This window comes from Culex quinquefasciatus, chromosome 1, assembly GCF_015732765.1.
Source record: "Culex quinquefasciatus strain JHB chromosome 1, VPISU_Cqui_1.0_pri_paternal, whole genome shotgun sequence".
NCBI lineage: Eukaryota > Metazoa > Arthropoda > Insecta > Diptera > Culicidae > Culex > Culex quinquefasciatus.
In genome coordinates this window covers 60418866-60435211 of record NC_051861.1, presented here as the reverse complement: position 1 = coordinate 60435211, position 16346 = coordinate 60418866, and the positions used below count along the sequence as shown (strand labels likewise).

The 16346-nt window shown below is 40.8% G+C and overlaps 2 protein-coding genes and 1 pseudogene across 3 annotated transcripts in view; 2 read left to right on the top strand and 1 right to left on the bottom strand.

Annotated features, from left to right (window-relative positions):
* The window catches only part of LOC6049575 (GPI inositol-deacylase), a 234199-nt gene that overhangs the window by 104672 nt on the left and 113181 nt on the right, over window positions 1-16346 (bottom strand). The gene's annotated exons all lie outside the window — the stretch shown is intronic.
* LOC119767874 (40S ribosomal protein S14-like) lies at window positions 3848-4624 on the top strand. Of its 2 annotated transcripts, none has more exons than XM_038257635.1 (2): window positions 3848-4162; window positions 4225-4624. In XM_038257635.1, the coding sequence occupies exons 1-2, from the start codon at window positions 4013-4015 to the stop codon at window positions 4576-4578; spliced, it is 504 nt and encodes a 167-aa protein (XP_038113563.1). In that variant the 5' UTR covers window positions 3848-4012; the 3' UTR covers window positions 4579-4624. The 2 variants fall into 2 exon arrangements, with proteins under 2 accessions (XP_038113563.1, XP_038113568.1); XM_038257640.1 differs by having other exon boundaries at window positions 4220-4624.
* On the top strand, window positions 13866-16312 carry LOC6049578 (annotated as a pseudogene).

Here is a 16346-nt window from a genome sequence, read left to right as displayed (position 1 = left end):
AAGGCACGGCGTCGGGTAAATTGTGTAATTTTTTTTCGAATAAGGTTTTATTTAATATGGTGAAAAAGCCATTTCTATATAATGATCGAAAGACGCACTGACATTTTAGATTAACTAATAGTGGAGTGAAATAATTGTGAGTGAGTGATTTTGTGTGTTAACCAGAAAGACCTTCCCATAGCATCGTTGCTCGGAAGGCTCGCCGACGGGTCTGTTATGAAAGTCCTCCCCATAGCATCGTAGCTCGGGAGGCATCGAAAAGCCAATACCTTATCCTACTAACCCAAAAAATAATAATCACGTGATGCTTGAAGGAGATGCTGTGGATTCAACGGTCTCAAGCGGTATCAACAAGTATATAGCGAAAAACTGTGTGCTTGATGAGTCTGCAACTTCAACTATCGGACTAACATTCCTCCCTTTCGTTGAACTGCAGGCTTCTTGGGAGGGCGCCGGTATTGACTAATAAAGTAGGGATCTTCAGAGGTTAAACAGTGAACGGATGGTTGGCTCCCACTGATAATTTTTGATTCATTGTTTAACTTCAGCTGATCTGTCAATAACGGAGTAGCAGCTCATTGGCAGTCAACCATGCTCATGCTTATGCTCATGCTCATGCTAAATGCTCTCTATGGAAATTTGCCATTGTATTACTTGTATTCTAAATATTTTTTTATATTTCAAACAGTGAACGCAGTGAAGAGTTTTTAGCTCTTAATGCTCTCTATGGAAATTTGCCATTCTATTACCTGTATTCTAAATATATTTTTTATTTTTCAAACAAAGGAACGCAGTGAAGAGTTTTTAGCTCTAAATGCTCTCTATGGAAATTTGCCATTTTATTACCTGTATTCTATTTTTTTTTTTATTTCAAATAAAGGAAATTAGTGAAGAGTTTTTAGCTCTAAATGCTCTCTATGGAAATTTGCCATTGTATTACTTGTATTCTAAATATTTTTTTATTTTTCAAACAGTGAACGCAGTGAAGAGTTTTTAGCTCGAAATGCTCTCTTTGGAAATTTGCCATTTTATTACCTGTATTCTAAATATTTTTTTATTTTTCAAACAAATGAAATTAGTGAAGAGTTTTTAGCTCTAAATGCTCTCTATGGAAATTTGCCATTATATTACCTGTATTCTAAATATTTTTTTTATTTTTCAAACAAAGGAACGCAGTAAAGAGTTTTTAGCTCTAAATGTTCTGAAAAATAAAAAAAATATTTAGAATACAGGTATTACAATGGCAAATTTCCATAGAGAGCATTTAGAGCTAAAAACTCTTCACTAATTTCCTTTGTTTGAAAAATAAAAAAAATATTTAGAATATAGGTAATAAAACGGCAAATTTCCATAGAGAGCATTTAGAGCTAAAAACTCTTCACTAATTTCCTTTGTCTCAAAAATAAAAAAATATTTAGAATACAGGTAATAAAATGGCAAATTTCCATAGAGAGCATTTAGAGCTAAAAACTCTTCACTGCGTTCACTGTTTGAAAAATAAAAAATATTTAGAATACAGGTAATAAAATGGCAAATTTCCATAAAGAGCATTTAGAGCTAAAAACTCTTCACTGCGTTCACTGTTTGAAAAATAAAAAAAAATATTTAGAATACAGGTAATAAAATGGCAAATTTCCATAGAGAGCATTTAGAGCTTAAAACTTTTCACTGATTTTCTTGCTTGAGAAATAAAAAAAAATGGTTTTTGCTATTTAATTTCAACTTATTATTTCGTTTAAAAAAGGTGACAAAATTTTAAAAAAATATCATAGAGATTATTTAGAGCTTAAAACTTTCTAATGGTTATCTTGCTTGAATATTATAGTTTATTTTCTGTTGAATTAAATAAAATGGCAAAGTTTCCTGAAATCTTTATAAGGTTAAACATATGTTAACTGATTTTCTTTTTATAAAATTAAAATAATTGTTAGAAGATTTAGTTTTATTTTTTTTTAACTTGCGTATTTGAAATTGTTTTTTTTTTATCTTAATTTGTTGTACGAAACTTGTAATTTTGTTAAACATTTGTTTTGTCAAGACAAACACAAAAATAGCTGTAAAATAATTTTATTGTTTCTAATCTTAATTACTTACCAGTACAATAAAAAGAATATAATTTTATAAATTTGTATATATTTTATCTGAAATTTCTTTCAACCATCCAGACGAGAGCATTTAACATAAAAACTCTCTATGAACACTCTGCTATACTAGGTTTCACTTCAGACGACTTCTACCAAACATGTCTCATATTACTTGTGCCTACGACGCGGTCGCTTTGTGTTTGTCGCAAGCAGTATTTATTATAAATATAGTTTTTATTTTTTATTTCGGTATCTATTGAAGATAGAGCTTTGGTGTCTTCGAGAGAGTTGTTCATTTTTGGTAGCTGAGCAACTTTGTCGAAAACAAAAAAATTTCTTTACCTTGTATCTTAGAAAATAAATAGTTTTTTCTTGTTTTGCACAACTAAAATCAATCAAATTGTAATGACGTCTGAGACAATAATATAGAACCTTTTGGTACCAGTTCCCGTCCCTTAAAATCGAGGTCTACAAACTGACATGGCGGGCGCCGTTGGTGGCCAATGACTGTTACCTATTCGCAACTGATCTAGCTTTAGCAATCATGGTGTTTTATCTTTTCAGCGCATTCATACATGCTGTTGATAAGGGAAACACCACTAGATCGTCGAAGCCTATAATCAGTAGTGCTGGAAGGATATTACGGTTCTGTTCAGCAACGGAGGGGTGTAGCCTTGATTACTTCAAGGGTCTTAGAATTTTGGACCATAGGCTGTCATCCGAAGTAGATCGGTGTCCTCAAGCCTGGCTTCGGAGCGATCACTAAACTGTACAGTTCTGGTTTGTGTTCTAAGAAAGAATCTCCTTTATTTGGTGGCTCCTGGCCCTTTTATATGAGTTTGGTTACATTTCTTACATCGTATTTGTAGAGTTTACTCATTGGAGACATCTGGAGTTGGCTCTCTCTGTTTATGGCCTGAAGTGTCCTTTGCGCTAAAATCAGCATTATCCAGCGTATGGCCACTTATCCGTAAAACCCGAAAAACTGTACAACCCGAAACAGTCCCATGCGCAAGCACAGCAGTTATGCCAGCGCATATTGAACCGATTGTTACACGCAGAAAAATGTTTTGTAGAATCAGCCTGTACGAGGTTTGTTTCAACAAAAATTTTGTTGAATATAATCAACGCCGATTTTGCGTTGAAACAAACCTTGATTTTCTCAATTCCACAAAAATCTTTTGTTGTTTTGAAAAAGTTGCTTTGACGTTTAGCGTTGATTCAACAAAAATCTTGATTTTCAAATCAACAAAATGTTTTGTTGATTCAAATATGCCTCATTTTTCTGCGTGTATGTAATTTGAGTCCTGGGCCTGGCTGTGTGTGGCTCACTCAGCCAGGCAGGGCAATAAATTAAAATTGAAGTGTGAAGCAGTACTAATTAGCTATGCAGGGTTGGTAAACCCGTGCAGGGGTGGTAACCTATCACAGGGGCAACCATGGGTGATCTCTCATGCTCATGCTCATGCTCATAAGTGATTCTTATATAAAATTGGCGTATTGATGGTGAGGTCAAATAAAAAAAACAATTTGGGGTGTTTTGAGATACGGCCGTTTGAAGTTTTCAATTGCGCAATACAGGTAGAAAAATAAATTAATCAAAATGTTGATCACGGAAATGGATTCTTAGTCCAATTTCCTTCAAAATTGAGACTAAGACCGACCTTCTATGATTTGTGATTCCTGAGCTACCCAAGTAACCACAAGCACTAAATCAAAACTCTAAATTCACTCTAAATAAACATTTCCGATGCTATGACACTTTAAATAGTCTTTCCAAATGTTTCGAAACATTTGTAGCTTGAAACATTATTACTTACCGTATAATGACATATAGAACAGCCAATTAAAGTTTCGAAGCATTTAGCACAACAATGTTTCGAAGCATTAGTGGTAAGCTTTATATATCACTGTAGAGTAAGCTTTTAATGTTATATCACATTTTGACATTTCTTAAAATGTTTCAAAACACTAACTTAACACTAGTGAGGGCAATAAGAGTTTGGCAGTATTTCGTGGTATGTTTATGTTTGCTGCAGGTGAAATCGTTCGGCGCACGGTTCAGCGTCTATAAAAATGTGAGTCAATTATACTTAGTTTAACTGGGCTTAGTATTAAACTATTCTTTTTTCCAGAACAGCTCCTTATCGTCGCAAGATACAATTTTCTAGTTACGATGGCTTCCTGCAAAAACAAAACTAGAAAGGAGGAGTTTTCGCTCTACGCCAGCTTCAACGACACTTTCGTCCACGTCACGGATCTTTCGGGCAAAGAAACAACCTCGCGCGTCACCGACAAGATGAACGCCAAGGCCGATCGTGACGAGGCCTCGCCCTACGCCGCTTTGTTGGCTGCTCAGGACGTCGCCGATAAGTGCAAGTCACTCGGAATCACGCTGCGTGCCACCGGCGGAAACCGCACCAAGACCCCGGGACCGGGTGCTCAGTCGACGCACCGTGCTCTGTCCTGTTCGTCAAAGAATTTTGTGATTTAGTGCTATTAGTATAAACATAAATAAATGCTCTGTTTTAATCTGGCAAGTGTTTCAGTTTTTCCTGAAGTTGTTCCTCAAGGAAGACTTAGTCGGCAAAAATCATCTGAATAAACATATTTCAGGACGGACGAGACGGTTGGCGCAGGGCATCTAGGTGAAACATCTCAGTACACGCAGTTTAGAATTTCGAAAGCAAAGCAACACAGCAAAAAAAACAAACAAACTTTTAAAATCGTCATCCCAGCGTAAAAGCACTCTCCCAAGAGAGAGAAAGAGCTGTGCAAAGCTTTTTGATTTTTCTATTTTTGTTCTGTCGGTAAAGTAGTATTTTGACGTTTTACCGCTGTATAACTTTATATCAACTCTAGACTTCGCCACTCAATTTTACCTCCATGCGTATAAAGTGAATATAAAGATTCAAGACTCTATAGACAAACTTTATATGTTGATATAGAGGGGATTTAAAGTTACCTTATACAGTCCCGCGGTTACTTGGGTATCGCCGTTTGAATATAGGGGTTTCGCTCAAAAATCGCCAAAAGGTCGATTTTTTGGGGAGGTACAAAAATGGAGGGGTGGTCCGATTTGGATGAAATTCGGGATTCTTGCATGTTTTGCATCCCAAGATTAGTGCGATCGTTTGTTCCGCAGCACGTTACGGAGGGAGCACATGAGAAGGCTTGCGGGCAGAACGACCTACTAGCGTAGCTGTCCAGCTCCTACGGACGCTACCAACGCTGCATCGCTAGTTGCGCTAGTCACCGCTAGGAGCGCACGAGATCATCGCAAACGCCCGCCTTGGGTAGCGGCTATGATCAGGACGATGGGACGATGGGACAAAGGAGTCCAGAAGGGGGAGGTTGAGGATCGCTGGGAAAACCCCGCCATTGCAACGGTCACTTTGCCTGGTATCTTGAAGCGAACGGTCGATATCCGTGAAAATCACCGTCACGAAGGAGTGAAGTTTGGAAGTGAAGTGGAAGCAGATCCGGTAGACGACATCCCGGAGGAAAGCCGTCCGATGATCGGAGATCCGGACGCAAGCAGGAGGAGCCTGCGTTGATTCGTGGACATCCAGGTAAATGTCGTTGCTTCCCCGATCTATCGCCGTCCAACCTCCCTCCGCCATAGCTGATTTCCGTCCCATTGTGCCCACAGAACCCCTCGGTGTACGTACGCTTCGCGTACAGGCCGGCACAGACGCATCCGTCCGCCGTAAGCCACCCGACACCCGCGGTATTCCCTGCGCGGTACCCAGTACCGCCGAGCACGATCGCTCACGCACGAGGATCGCCCGCGACACCGTTCCGGTGTGGGAACCGCCCTAGCGACGCCGCCATTTTGGTCTGCGGACCAACCGTCGCGAGATAAGACGCCAGCCTCGCCAGCCGTTACACCAACCGACTCCGGAAACCAGGCAGACCGGTGGATTCGTCCGCCGCAGTCCCAGAGTCCGTCAACACACTCGGGAACGTCGAGGCAGGTGGCGCAGAAGAGGGTCGAGTACGAGAACAGTAGCTGACCGCCCATAGTGGTCGCCGAACGTGAGACGAAGACGTGTCCCGCCCCGGTTGACCGAGTCCCGGAGGTCGGTGGAGGCGTGTAGCCGTTGTTCCAGGAACGCGAGCTGAGAGTGGAGAGAAAGCGGAAGCAGTTCCGGAAAGGGCTCGAAGAAGAAGGAAGAAGGACGTGTGAGGTAGGATTAGATAGTAAGGAAGTGGGGGATCGAGGAACGTAGAACGCGCAGCTTGAGTCTGCCGAATAAAACACGAGTCTCCGGAATAAAGTGGGTTTGTTTTGTCCGTTGGTCCAATCGAATGTTTCCCTTCCCGATTCCGGATTAACATGCCGACCCTGAGGCAAAGAGGGGGTGTCTCACTGATGCTGGGGTAGCCCACCATTAGTTACAGATTCTTCTAAATGCAGATGAAAGCTAGTGTGTTGAACCTGGGCGAGTTGCCGCGCAAATTTCGAAATATCCATCTGTTTTCGGATGCGGCCAGACTTTTTAACAAAATACGCAGTTTTCAAATGAAAATATGTTATCACACTGCATCGATTTTCGACGCTCAATCGATTCACCTTGATAGAACTCGTCTATCTCCAACCCTCGAATTTTGAGAAAATAAATTCCGTGGAGGTTGAGTAATGTTCGTATGTGGTAAAATTTTGCAAAATTTTATGTCGCGCCGTTCTCAGCTCCCATATATCCGATTTCGATTCTTCTACATGCAGATGAAAGCTAGTGTGCTGAACCTGGGCGAGTTGCCGCGCAAATTTCGAAATATCCATCTGTTTTCGGATGCGGCCAGACTTTTCAACAAAATAAGCTTTTTTCAAATGAAAATATGGTAATTTTTTTTCATTTTCATATCTTTTATTTATCTGAGAAATTGTAAAAGGTATAGGTTTTACTTTAAGGCAGGACGTCATTTCCATCTTCGTAAATGTGTCGATTCAGCATGAATTTTAATCGGGAAAATTGTCAAAAAATCACACTGTATCGATTTTCAACGCTTCGTCGCCAAGTCGACAAGTTGTCAAGTTGAGCTTCGAATACTGGCGCGTTATCCTCATTTGAAGTTTTTGAACTTTTTTCCTATGGGGCGAAATTTTGTCTATTTCAATTTAGTATTGTTATAAGTCTACATGGGCATGATTTATGGTTCAGATCATATGATTTCTTATGGGAAATGATGCAAGGAACATTTTTCCTGAAGCACGCAAAGTGATTAAAAATAAAGGAAAAAAGTTATAAAGGTTTTGTTGAAAATTTGGGAGATTTTCTGATAAAATTGCACACCCCTTTCCTAAAACCACAATGTTTTTGATATTCAGATCATTATTTCGATGAATTCTTTTTTGACAAACGTTTCTGGGCCCATTGAGTATAAAAATCACTACAGAAAAGTGTAATTGGTTGGGTTTATGCTCAACTGTATATCACATTTATGAATTTTGGAATTAACCGAATCAACATATTTTTGTGTGTTTTGGTTATAAAATGTACCGTTTACATTAAATTGTCATTTTTTTTGTGAGTACATGGTCCACATGATATTTTTTGTATCTAATTGAGACATACAGTGTAAATACAATCACAGGGTTTCTATTTCTATGCCTTTTGTTAATTTGTATTTCCATTTGGGCTATATTATTTGTATTGAAACTACAGAGTTGAACTTGCAATTATTGGTAATAACATAAATATTGCGTAAAAATCATTGAAAAGTTTAAATGTATGTAAATCTATTAATTTAATCTCAAATAAGTGAGCTTAACATACTAAAAAAGTCTGGCATCCAAATTTGAATCAACGAACAATACAACAATTAAATTGTTTTGCTAAAAAAACACACAAATAATTGAATTCACAGTGGCAGTGCGTGGCCGAATGGTTACGCTGTCCGCTTTGTAAGCGGATGATTCTGGGTTCGATTCCCATCTGCTTCAACCTTCCATCGGATGAGGAAGTAAAATGTCGGTCCCGGCCTTGGTTGTTAGGCCGTTGAGTCATTCCAGGTGTAGGAGTCGTCTCCATGCCATAAGTACAAACAACACACCAAACCAAGCCTACTCCGGTGGAATCGCTGGCGGCGGTTGGACTCGCAATCCAAAGGTCGTCAGTTCAAACACTGGAGTAGAAGGTTCCTTGGAGTAGAAAGAGGTTTGGGTGATCTCCCCATTCAAGCCTTCGGACTCCTAGGTTCGAGCAGAAACTTGCAAAAGAGACCACAAAAGACCCGGGGGTCGTTAATGTGGATGGTTTGATTTGATTTTGATTTACAATATTATCACCTGACCTCAAAATAAGTACGAGATTTCTTGTGAGGTTTAATAAGACTTATACAAATGAGAAAATCTAATGGAAACGGTACTTTTTATAACAAAAACAAACAAAAATATGTTGATTCGGTTAAAATCCAAAATTCATAAAAGTGGCTTACAGTTGAGCATAAACCCAACCAATTACACTTTTCTGTAGTGATTTATATACAAAAAAACATTGCGGTTTTTGGGAAAGGGGTGTGCAATTTTATCAAAAAATCTCCCAAATTTTCAACAAAACCTTTATAACTTTTTTTCCTTTATTTTCAATCACTTTGCGTGCTTCAGGAAAAATGTTCCTTGCATCATTTCCCATAAGAAATCATATGATCTGAACCATAAATCATGCCCATGTAGACTTATAACAATACTAAATTGAAATAGACGAAATTTCGCCCCATAGGAAAAAAGTTCAAAAACTTCAAATGAGGATAACTTTGATTTTTCCCGACCAAAGATTTTCGTTCCCCGCAAATGAACGGGGATGTCCCGAGCATGGGTAAATAACAAGGGAAATGCGTAATAATACCTTTCTCTGGTATCAGTACCAAATTTTGGTATTCCTGGACCCTTTAAAATTTGTCTTGAGGATTATGCAAGACCAAAATGTGGTATCATACCAATTTAAGGTATTGTTTCGATATTGCAAAATTGCAGAATTTGTCAATGGTCGAACACCACATTTTGGTATTCTTTTGGTATTACAGTATTTTATCAAATTCCTCTGAAACTATGGGAAAATGTTGACCAATTTTGACAAAATAATTAATTTTGCGCTAAAATGATGTATCAAAGCAAATGCTTTAATTGAAAACCGGAAATTTCAAACTTGATTTTAAACATTTTTGATATACCCCCTACAGAAATGACTTGAAATTGTGGAAAATTTTCTAAGTCAGGATGGCACATTTTGGTATTATTTTGGTATTAAAGTGTTTTATCAAATTCCTCTGAAATTATGGGAAAATTTTGACCAATTTTGACAAAATAGTTAATTTTGCGCTAAAATGATGTCTCAAAGCGAATGCTTTCATTGAAAACCGGAAATTTCAAACTTGATTTTAAACATTTTTGATATACCCCCTAAAGCAATGACTTGAAACTGTGGAAAATTTTCTAAGTCAGGATGCCACATTTTGGTATTGAAAGGTTTCATCAATTTTCTCTGAAACTATGGATTTTTTTTAATTTTTGACTTGATAATTAATTTTGCGCTAAAAGGACTTGAAACCAAAAATGTTAAACCTGATTTTTTTGTGATATACCCACTAATATTTTTTCAAACGCGTTGAAATTTCTCTAAGTCGGGATAACCAAATACTTTGAAAAACGAGTCAATCAACATATTATTGAATTTTGGTGAATTTCAATCCAGTTTCATTTAATAATACTTATTTTTCAATCTTGTTATTTTTCAGAAGCTTCAAGAACTTCAAGCACAGGCCGTTCATCAATGACAAATGCATTCGGTGTGGTGAAGAATATCACTAAGAACAACATGGAATCATCAGGTGAGTAGATTTGGCTGTTGCATATGGATCATTTCCGTTTTTTCACTAACTGCAACTGCTGCACTAAAAATGGTATGAAAATACAAAATTTTGGTATTACTTGTGCGAATACCAGCGACCAAAATGTGCTCTTGGTTGCCCACACAGAAAAAAAAATCATGGTAACATTACATCTGGGAAGGGGTACATCTTTTATGTCAGAAAAAAGGTGTAATTTTACCTATGGAAATGTGTAATTTTATCACTTTTCTGTTGTAATGTCACTTTTTCAGTCTAAATTGAGGTAAAATTACATCATAAAAGAGGTAATATTCAACCTTCCAAAATTAAAGCTTCCAAATTTACATTATTTTTTTCTGTGCAGTAATAGATGGTAAAAAACCATGAAATCATACCAAAATCATGTTTGTGGAAGACCACAGGAATACCAAAATATGACTTTCCAAGGGCGCGGGAATACCTAAAATTAAAACTATGGCAATACCAAGTTTTGGTATTCAAGCACACAGAAAAAAAAATCATGGTAATATTATATCTGGGAAGGGGTATATCTTTTATGTCAGAAAAAATGTGTAATTTTACCTCTGGAAATGTGTAATTTTACCACTTTTCTGGTGTAATGCCACTTTTTCAGTCTAAATTGAGGTAAAATTACATCATAAAAGGGGTAATATTCAACCTTCCAAAATTACAGCTTCCAAATTTACATTATTTTTTACTGTGCAATGTTCAAAAATCCAGAAGACCTCAAGTTGGTATTAAAATGATTTTATTTTGTGCTATTATTTTACCTTTGGAATAACATGGTTTGGTATTATTGTGCCCTTCCACATACAAGATTTTGGTATGATTTCATGGTATTTTACCATCTATTACTGGGCAACCAAGAGCACATTTTGGTCGCTGTTATTTGCCCAAGTAATACCAAAATTTGATATTCCCGTGTTATTTACCCCTGCTCGGGAGCATGGGTAAATAACAAGGGAAATGCGTAATAATACCTTTCTCTGGTATCAATACCAAATTTTGGTATTCATGGACCCTTAAAAATTTGTCTTGAGGATTATGCAAGAGCAAAATGTGGTATCATACCAATTAAAGGTATTGTTTTGATATTGCAAAATTGCAGAATTTGTCAATGGTCGAACACCACATTTTGATATTCTTTTGGTATTACTGTATTTTATCAAATTCCTCTGAAACTATGGGAAAATTTTGACCAATTTTGACAAAATAATTAATTTTGCGCTAAAATGATGTCTCAAAGCGAATGCTTTAATTGAAAACCGGAAATTTCAAACTTGATTTTAAACATTTTTGATATACCCCCTACAGAAATGACTTGAAATTGTGGAAAATTTTCTAAGTCAGGATGGCACATTTTGGTATTATTTGGGTATTAAAGTGTTTTATCAAATTTCTCTGAAACTATGGGATTTTTTTTACCAATTTGGACAAGATAATAAATTTTGCGCTAAAATGACTTAAAAAAATGTTAAAGCTGGTTTTAACATTTTTTGATATACCTGTACAGAACCGGATGGGCCGGATCACGCTGGAGAGTTCCGGAGGAAATCAAACACCGCGAAGGGTAGAGTTTAAAAACGAACTTTTATTCGCCACTCGCAAACAGACCGAACTTCTCCAACGGACACTTTATTGGGAACCGGATGGGGGCCGAATCACTCTGGCTAGTTCCGGAGAGAATTGAAACCGCGACACGTAGAGTTAAAAAACACAAACTTTATTCCTCTACTCGTACACGAAACTACATGTAACATACATGGATCAGATCGGTGCATCTTCGCGCCACCGATCGCAGTAAGCTGGGAGGGTTAATATGGTGAGAGTGGGACCACAGAGAAAATTTAAATTATAGAGAAAGAGCGACTTCAGAACTGCCACCTAAACAGGCGAGAATTAGTACGCGCGGGGTAGCACCAGCCGCGCGTACCACAGTACATCATTAGTCGTCTCTTTTGCTTACCTCTACCAATGGAACACCTGACGGGGTGTTTCACCAAACTGCCGCCAGGTTCGCATATGTTTTACGCCAAATCCCTCTGATGGTACATTCGATGAACTAAATTTTAACCGATAGATTGCACCACTGTGACGTAAACAGTTACCGTACGGAGTAGTAACATTGGTTTTAAATAAATTTAATCAAATTCTTCATTTTTAAAAAAAAATTAAGCCTACACCCAAAGTAAAAATATATCTCAAAATCTGCAACATTGGATTTGCTGCAGAAAATGTCATATTTTATAACATTTTTTGCAGCAAGCCCGTAGATCATTTTTGCCCGCGTGTAAACATGTCAGCGATCTGCAGTTCTCACCAACACACATAATGCTGGCCCGTCCCCGAGCAACACTCCAAAGAGAAGCATATGTTGGTGCTCTTTCACTCTATTTTCATCAAGCGTCCATGGCGCGGTGGTAGCGTGTCGGATCAATAACCAAGAAGTTGGTGGTTCAATCCTCGTTCTGCTAAGTGTTTTTTTTTGTGAAATACAACCAAAAAGCCGTCGGTAAAGTCGATAATTGTCGGTAACGGGCAAAAATGTCATACCCCTACATCGCAAAAAATGCATGAGGACAGATTTCATGCAGATTCTGATATACTTTCATGCCGCCATGCATCACAATCATGCGACTGCCAGTTGGGTGTAATTATGTAAATGTTTGCAGAACTGACATAACTATACACTGAAGATTAAAATTACGCCCAAAATGTGTCGATCTGACACATTGAATGTGTACACCGCGTTGTATTGGAATCGATGTGTCGATTCTACACATTGCGCTGGTTTTTGCTCAAAAAGCCATCCAATGTGTAAACTTTTCTTCAGCCTGTTTAATTAAAGTTGCCGTTGGGTGTCGCCACCAGTCTTGGACTTTGACGTTAGTTAGAGAGAACTGGAGAAAACATGCGGTTTTTTACAGTTCGCATTTTGTTGGTAATTTTCAAGTTTTTTCCATGTTTTCTTACAATACTAATCTTTTGATTTATTTCGCAGAATACCCAATTATCGGCAGCCAACAGCAATCACTCCTAGAATGACCGACAACAACAACTTCCACATCCCGCAGCATGTCATCAAGCAAGAGCCGTCGGCGGCGCCGGGTTCGTCATCCTCGCAGCACCAGTTCCAGGTGTACTGTCCCAGAAGGGGTCGCCGGCGACGACGTTGAAGGTGATCGAATCGATGGACTCGCCAACGTCATCGTCGTCCGTGTCGGTGACGGGTTGGACTACAGCACGCTCCATCACCACCCGCAGCAGATCATTGAGTAAGATCCGACGAGCGATCCGAACCATCCGGTGAACGTTATCATCGAGTACCAGCAGGTGGTGGAAACTCAGCCATCGATCGAGCAGCAGAAACAGAGCGTAATTGAAGCGCTCTGCAGCTGGCTCACAAGAATCGGCTCCAGCGGAAGCGGTTGCGATTGGACAATCAGCAGCACGAGAACAACGGTTCCGGCTATCCGAGCGACGAGGACGACGAGGAGGACCCTCGCTGGAAGGTGGTTCGGCGCTGGTGCTGCGGCGGGTCAAGAGTCCATCGAAGAGCAGGAGCAAAGTATTATCGAGGCACTTAACCAACAGCAGCAGCGAAAACAGTCAATTCATGAACCCGCCAGCAACCAACAGCAGCCGCAGCAGCACAACCCGCCACTCTATGGAAAGTTACTGCTGGCACGGTCCACACCAGAAATGAAATCAAGTTATTTGATATTTTTTAGAAATAAATTTTTTAAAGTTAATTTTAAACATTTGAAACAATCTGAAAAGAAAGAAAAAAATAATCCACTCATCAACAGATGGCAGCACAATATTCTCGTTTTCATGAGCTTCCCATTTTTGCCACCAGGTGGCCACCACCAAAACAAAAGTTAAACATTTGATGCGTTTTTGCCCAGAATCCTGAAAATGTGTCGGGTGGTTTACACGGCGCGATGGTTGAAGCGTGGTCTTATGCCAAAATGGTTGGATTCTACACTTTTTGGCGTAATTCTGATCTTCAGTGTACTTCAATATTTTTTTTAAATATATTTTCGTGAAATTTCTCTTAAAACAGAAAAAAATATTTTTTTATTTCAATACCGTATGGTGGTACTGTACGGTTGGATCTGTTTATGTTTACTGCTGTTGTTGTTGTTGTTTTTTTTCTCTTTTCAGAAGCTGTGTTTTAAGTTTGCTCTCGAGCTGGACGAGGTCACGACGAAGAAGCAGATGATCAGGACGGGTGGATGCGGCCAAGGATGCGTCGGAGAATGTGATTTACCGGATCAATATTCCGACCAGCCGGTGCGATCTGCTGTGCCAGTTGGGACTGGTCCAGGGGCTGCAAGTGAAGGAGTTCCCAGAGTTTAAGAAGGTTGCATCAGCGAAGGGTCCCCCGCAGAAGCTGATCGTTACGGAGGCCACCAAGCAGATTCGGCCTTTGCGGTGACGGCCGATTGGGACGAACGACTTGGACACGCTGAAGGGACCATTTACGCACGATGCCAAAGCGCCGAAGGACATTAAGTTTGTTCTGTTGAACCAGGTTGCTGGAGTTATCACTCGACACACAAAGGCCAACGTCTACATCGGCATCGACGACAGTGCCGAAGCGCTGCAGCCAAAATGCTGAACCGCGTTTTTCCAACCACGCGAAACGCCTCCAACCAGCTGGAAGTGCTCAACCCGCCAACCCGGCACGACATGCTGCACGTGTGTGACATCGAGGACGTTGGCGCGTACGGCTACAACCGCATCCCGAAGACTCTTCCGGCCACAATGCACATCGCCCGCCAATGCCCCCTGAACAAACTGACCAGGCTCCGTGAACAAATCTCCCATGCCGGATTTACTTAAGGCCTGACCCAGGGGCTGCAAGTGAAGGAGTTCCCAGAGTTTAAGAAGGTTGCATCAGCGAAGGGTCCCCCGCAGAAGCTGATCGTTACGGAGGCCACCAAGCAGATTCGGCCTTTTGCGGTGACGGCCGATTGGGACGAACGACTTGGACACGCTGAAGGGACCATTTACGCACGATGCCAAAGCGCCGAAGGACATTAAGTTTGTTCTGTTGAACCAGGTTGCTGGAGTTATCACTCGACACACAAAGGCCAACGTCTACATCGGCATCGACGACAGTGCCGAAGCGCTGGCCAAAATGCTGAACCGCGTTTTCCAACCACGCGAAACGCCTCCAACCAGCTGGAAGTGCTCAACCCGCCAACCCGGCACGACATGCTGCACGTGTGTGACATCGAGGACGTTGGCGCGTACGGCTACAACCGCATCCCGAAGACTCTTCCGGCCACAATGCACATCGCCCGCCAATGCCCCCTGAACAAACTGACCAGGCTCCGTGAACAAATCTCCCATGCCGGATTTACTTAAGGCCTGACCCTCACACTGTGCTCGCGGGACGACATCGCCGGCTAGCTGAACCGAGATATCGAGAAAATCCCGGCCGTTCACATCGCCAACCCGAAAACCCTCGAGTTTCAAGTCGTGCGAACCTCGCTCATCCCCGGACTGATCAAAACCCTGGCCGCGAACCGCAAAATTCCCCTTCCCCTTAATCTGTTTGAAGTGTCCGACGTGGTCATGGCGGATTCCAAGGCCGAAGTCGGGGCCAAGAACGAGCGTCGCGTTTGTGCCGTCAAGCTGCTGGATCGCTTCTTCTGTTACTGGGATGCCCTAGGACAAGCAGGATTACTCCCTGCTCGGCCGCATGTTAAGGTGATCTCCGCCAGTGATTAATCACCCGGCCTCGCTAGTGCTTGCCGCGCAAGTGCACTCCTCGAACCCGCCTCCCGGTGCCCAACTGGTTTCAGATCTACACGCCCAGTTTAATTGCCCCCAAAAGTACGCCATGCTGAAATCGTTCGATAGGTCGTCCCCCACGGAAAAAGATCCCGAACGGTGATAAGATCACCCGGCCCGTGTGCTGTCACTCGAAACCTTGCATCCGCAGTGTCCCCTATCACAGAGAGCTTGTACCGTTGCCACCGCAGTACTTCCTGCGCATCGTTTCCGACCGGTGGATTGTCGCTGAGACGCAACTTACGATTTCGTTTCGCCACCTAATTCTACCTGAGAAAAACCTTCCACCGATGAAGCTGCTCGATTAGCAGCTGCTACCGATAAGTGCCCTGCGCGAGCCACGCTTCGAAGAGCTGTACCCGGACCGGTTCCCGTCGGCAAGACGACGATTGCGGAATTTGCAGTTTTGCGCATGTTACAGCAGAATCCGGGTTGTTCATTTGGTCTCGAGGAACGCGCTGGCCGAGCAGATCTTCATGGATTGGCACCAGAAGTTTGGCCAGAACTCGGGATGCAAGGTGGTCAAATTAACGGAGGAAACCGGAACGAATATTAAGCTGATTGCCTAGGGACAAATTATCACATTTTAAAACTAAAAAAAAT

Excerpts from the sequence above, each read along its gene's own strand:
- LOC119767874 (XM_038257635.1), top strand. The coding sequence starts at position 4,013 with ATGTTATATCACATTTTGACATTTCTTAAAATGTTTCAAAACACTAAC. Across the intron at positions 4,163-4,224 it reads GGTTCAGCGTCTATAAAAAT|CTCCTTATCGTCGCAAGATA; the intron begins GTGAGTCAATTA and ends TTTCCAGAACAG.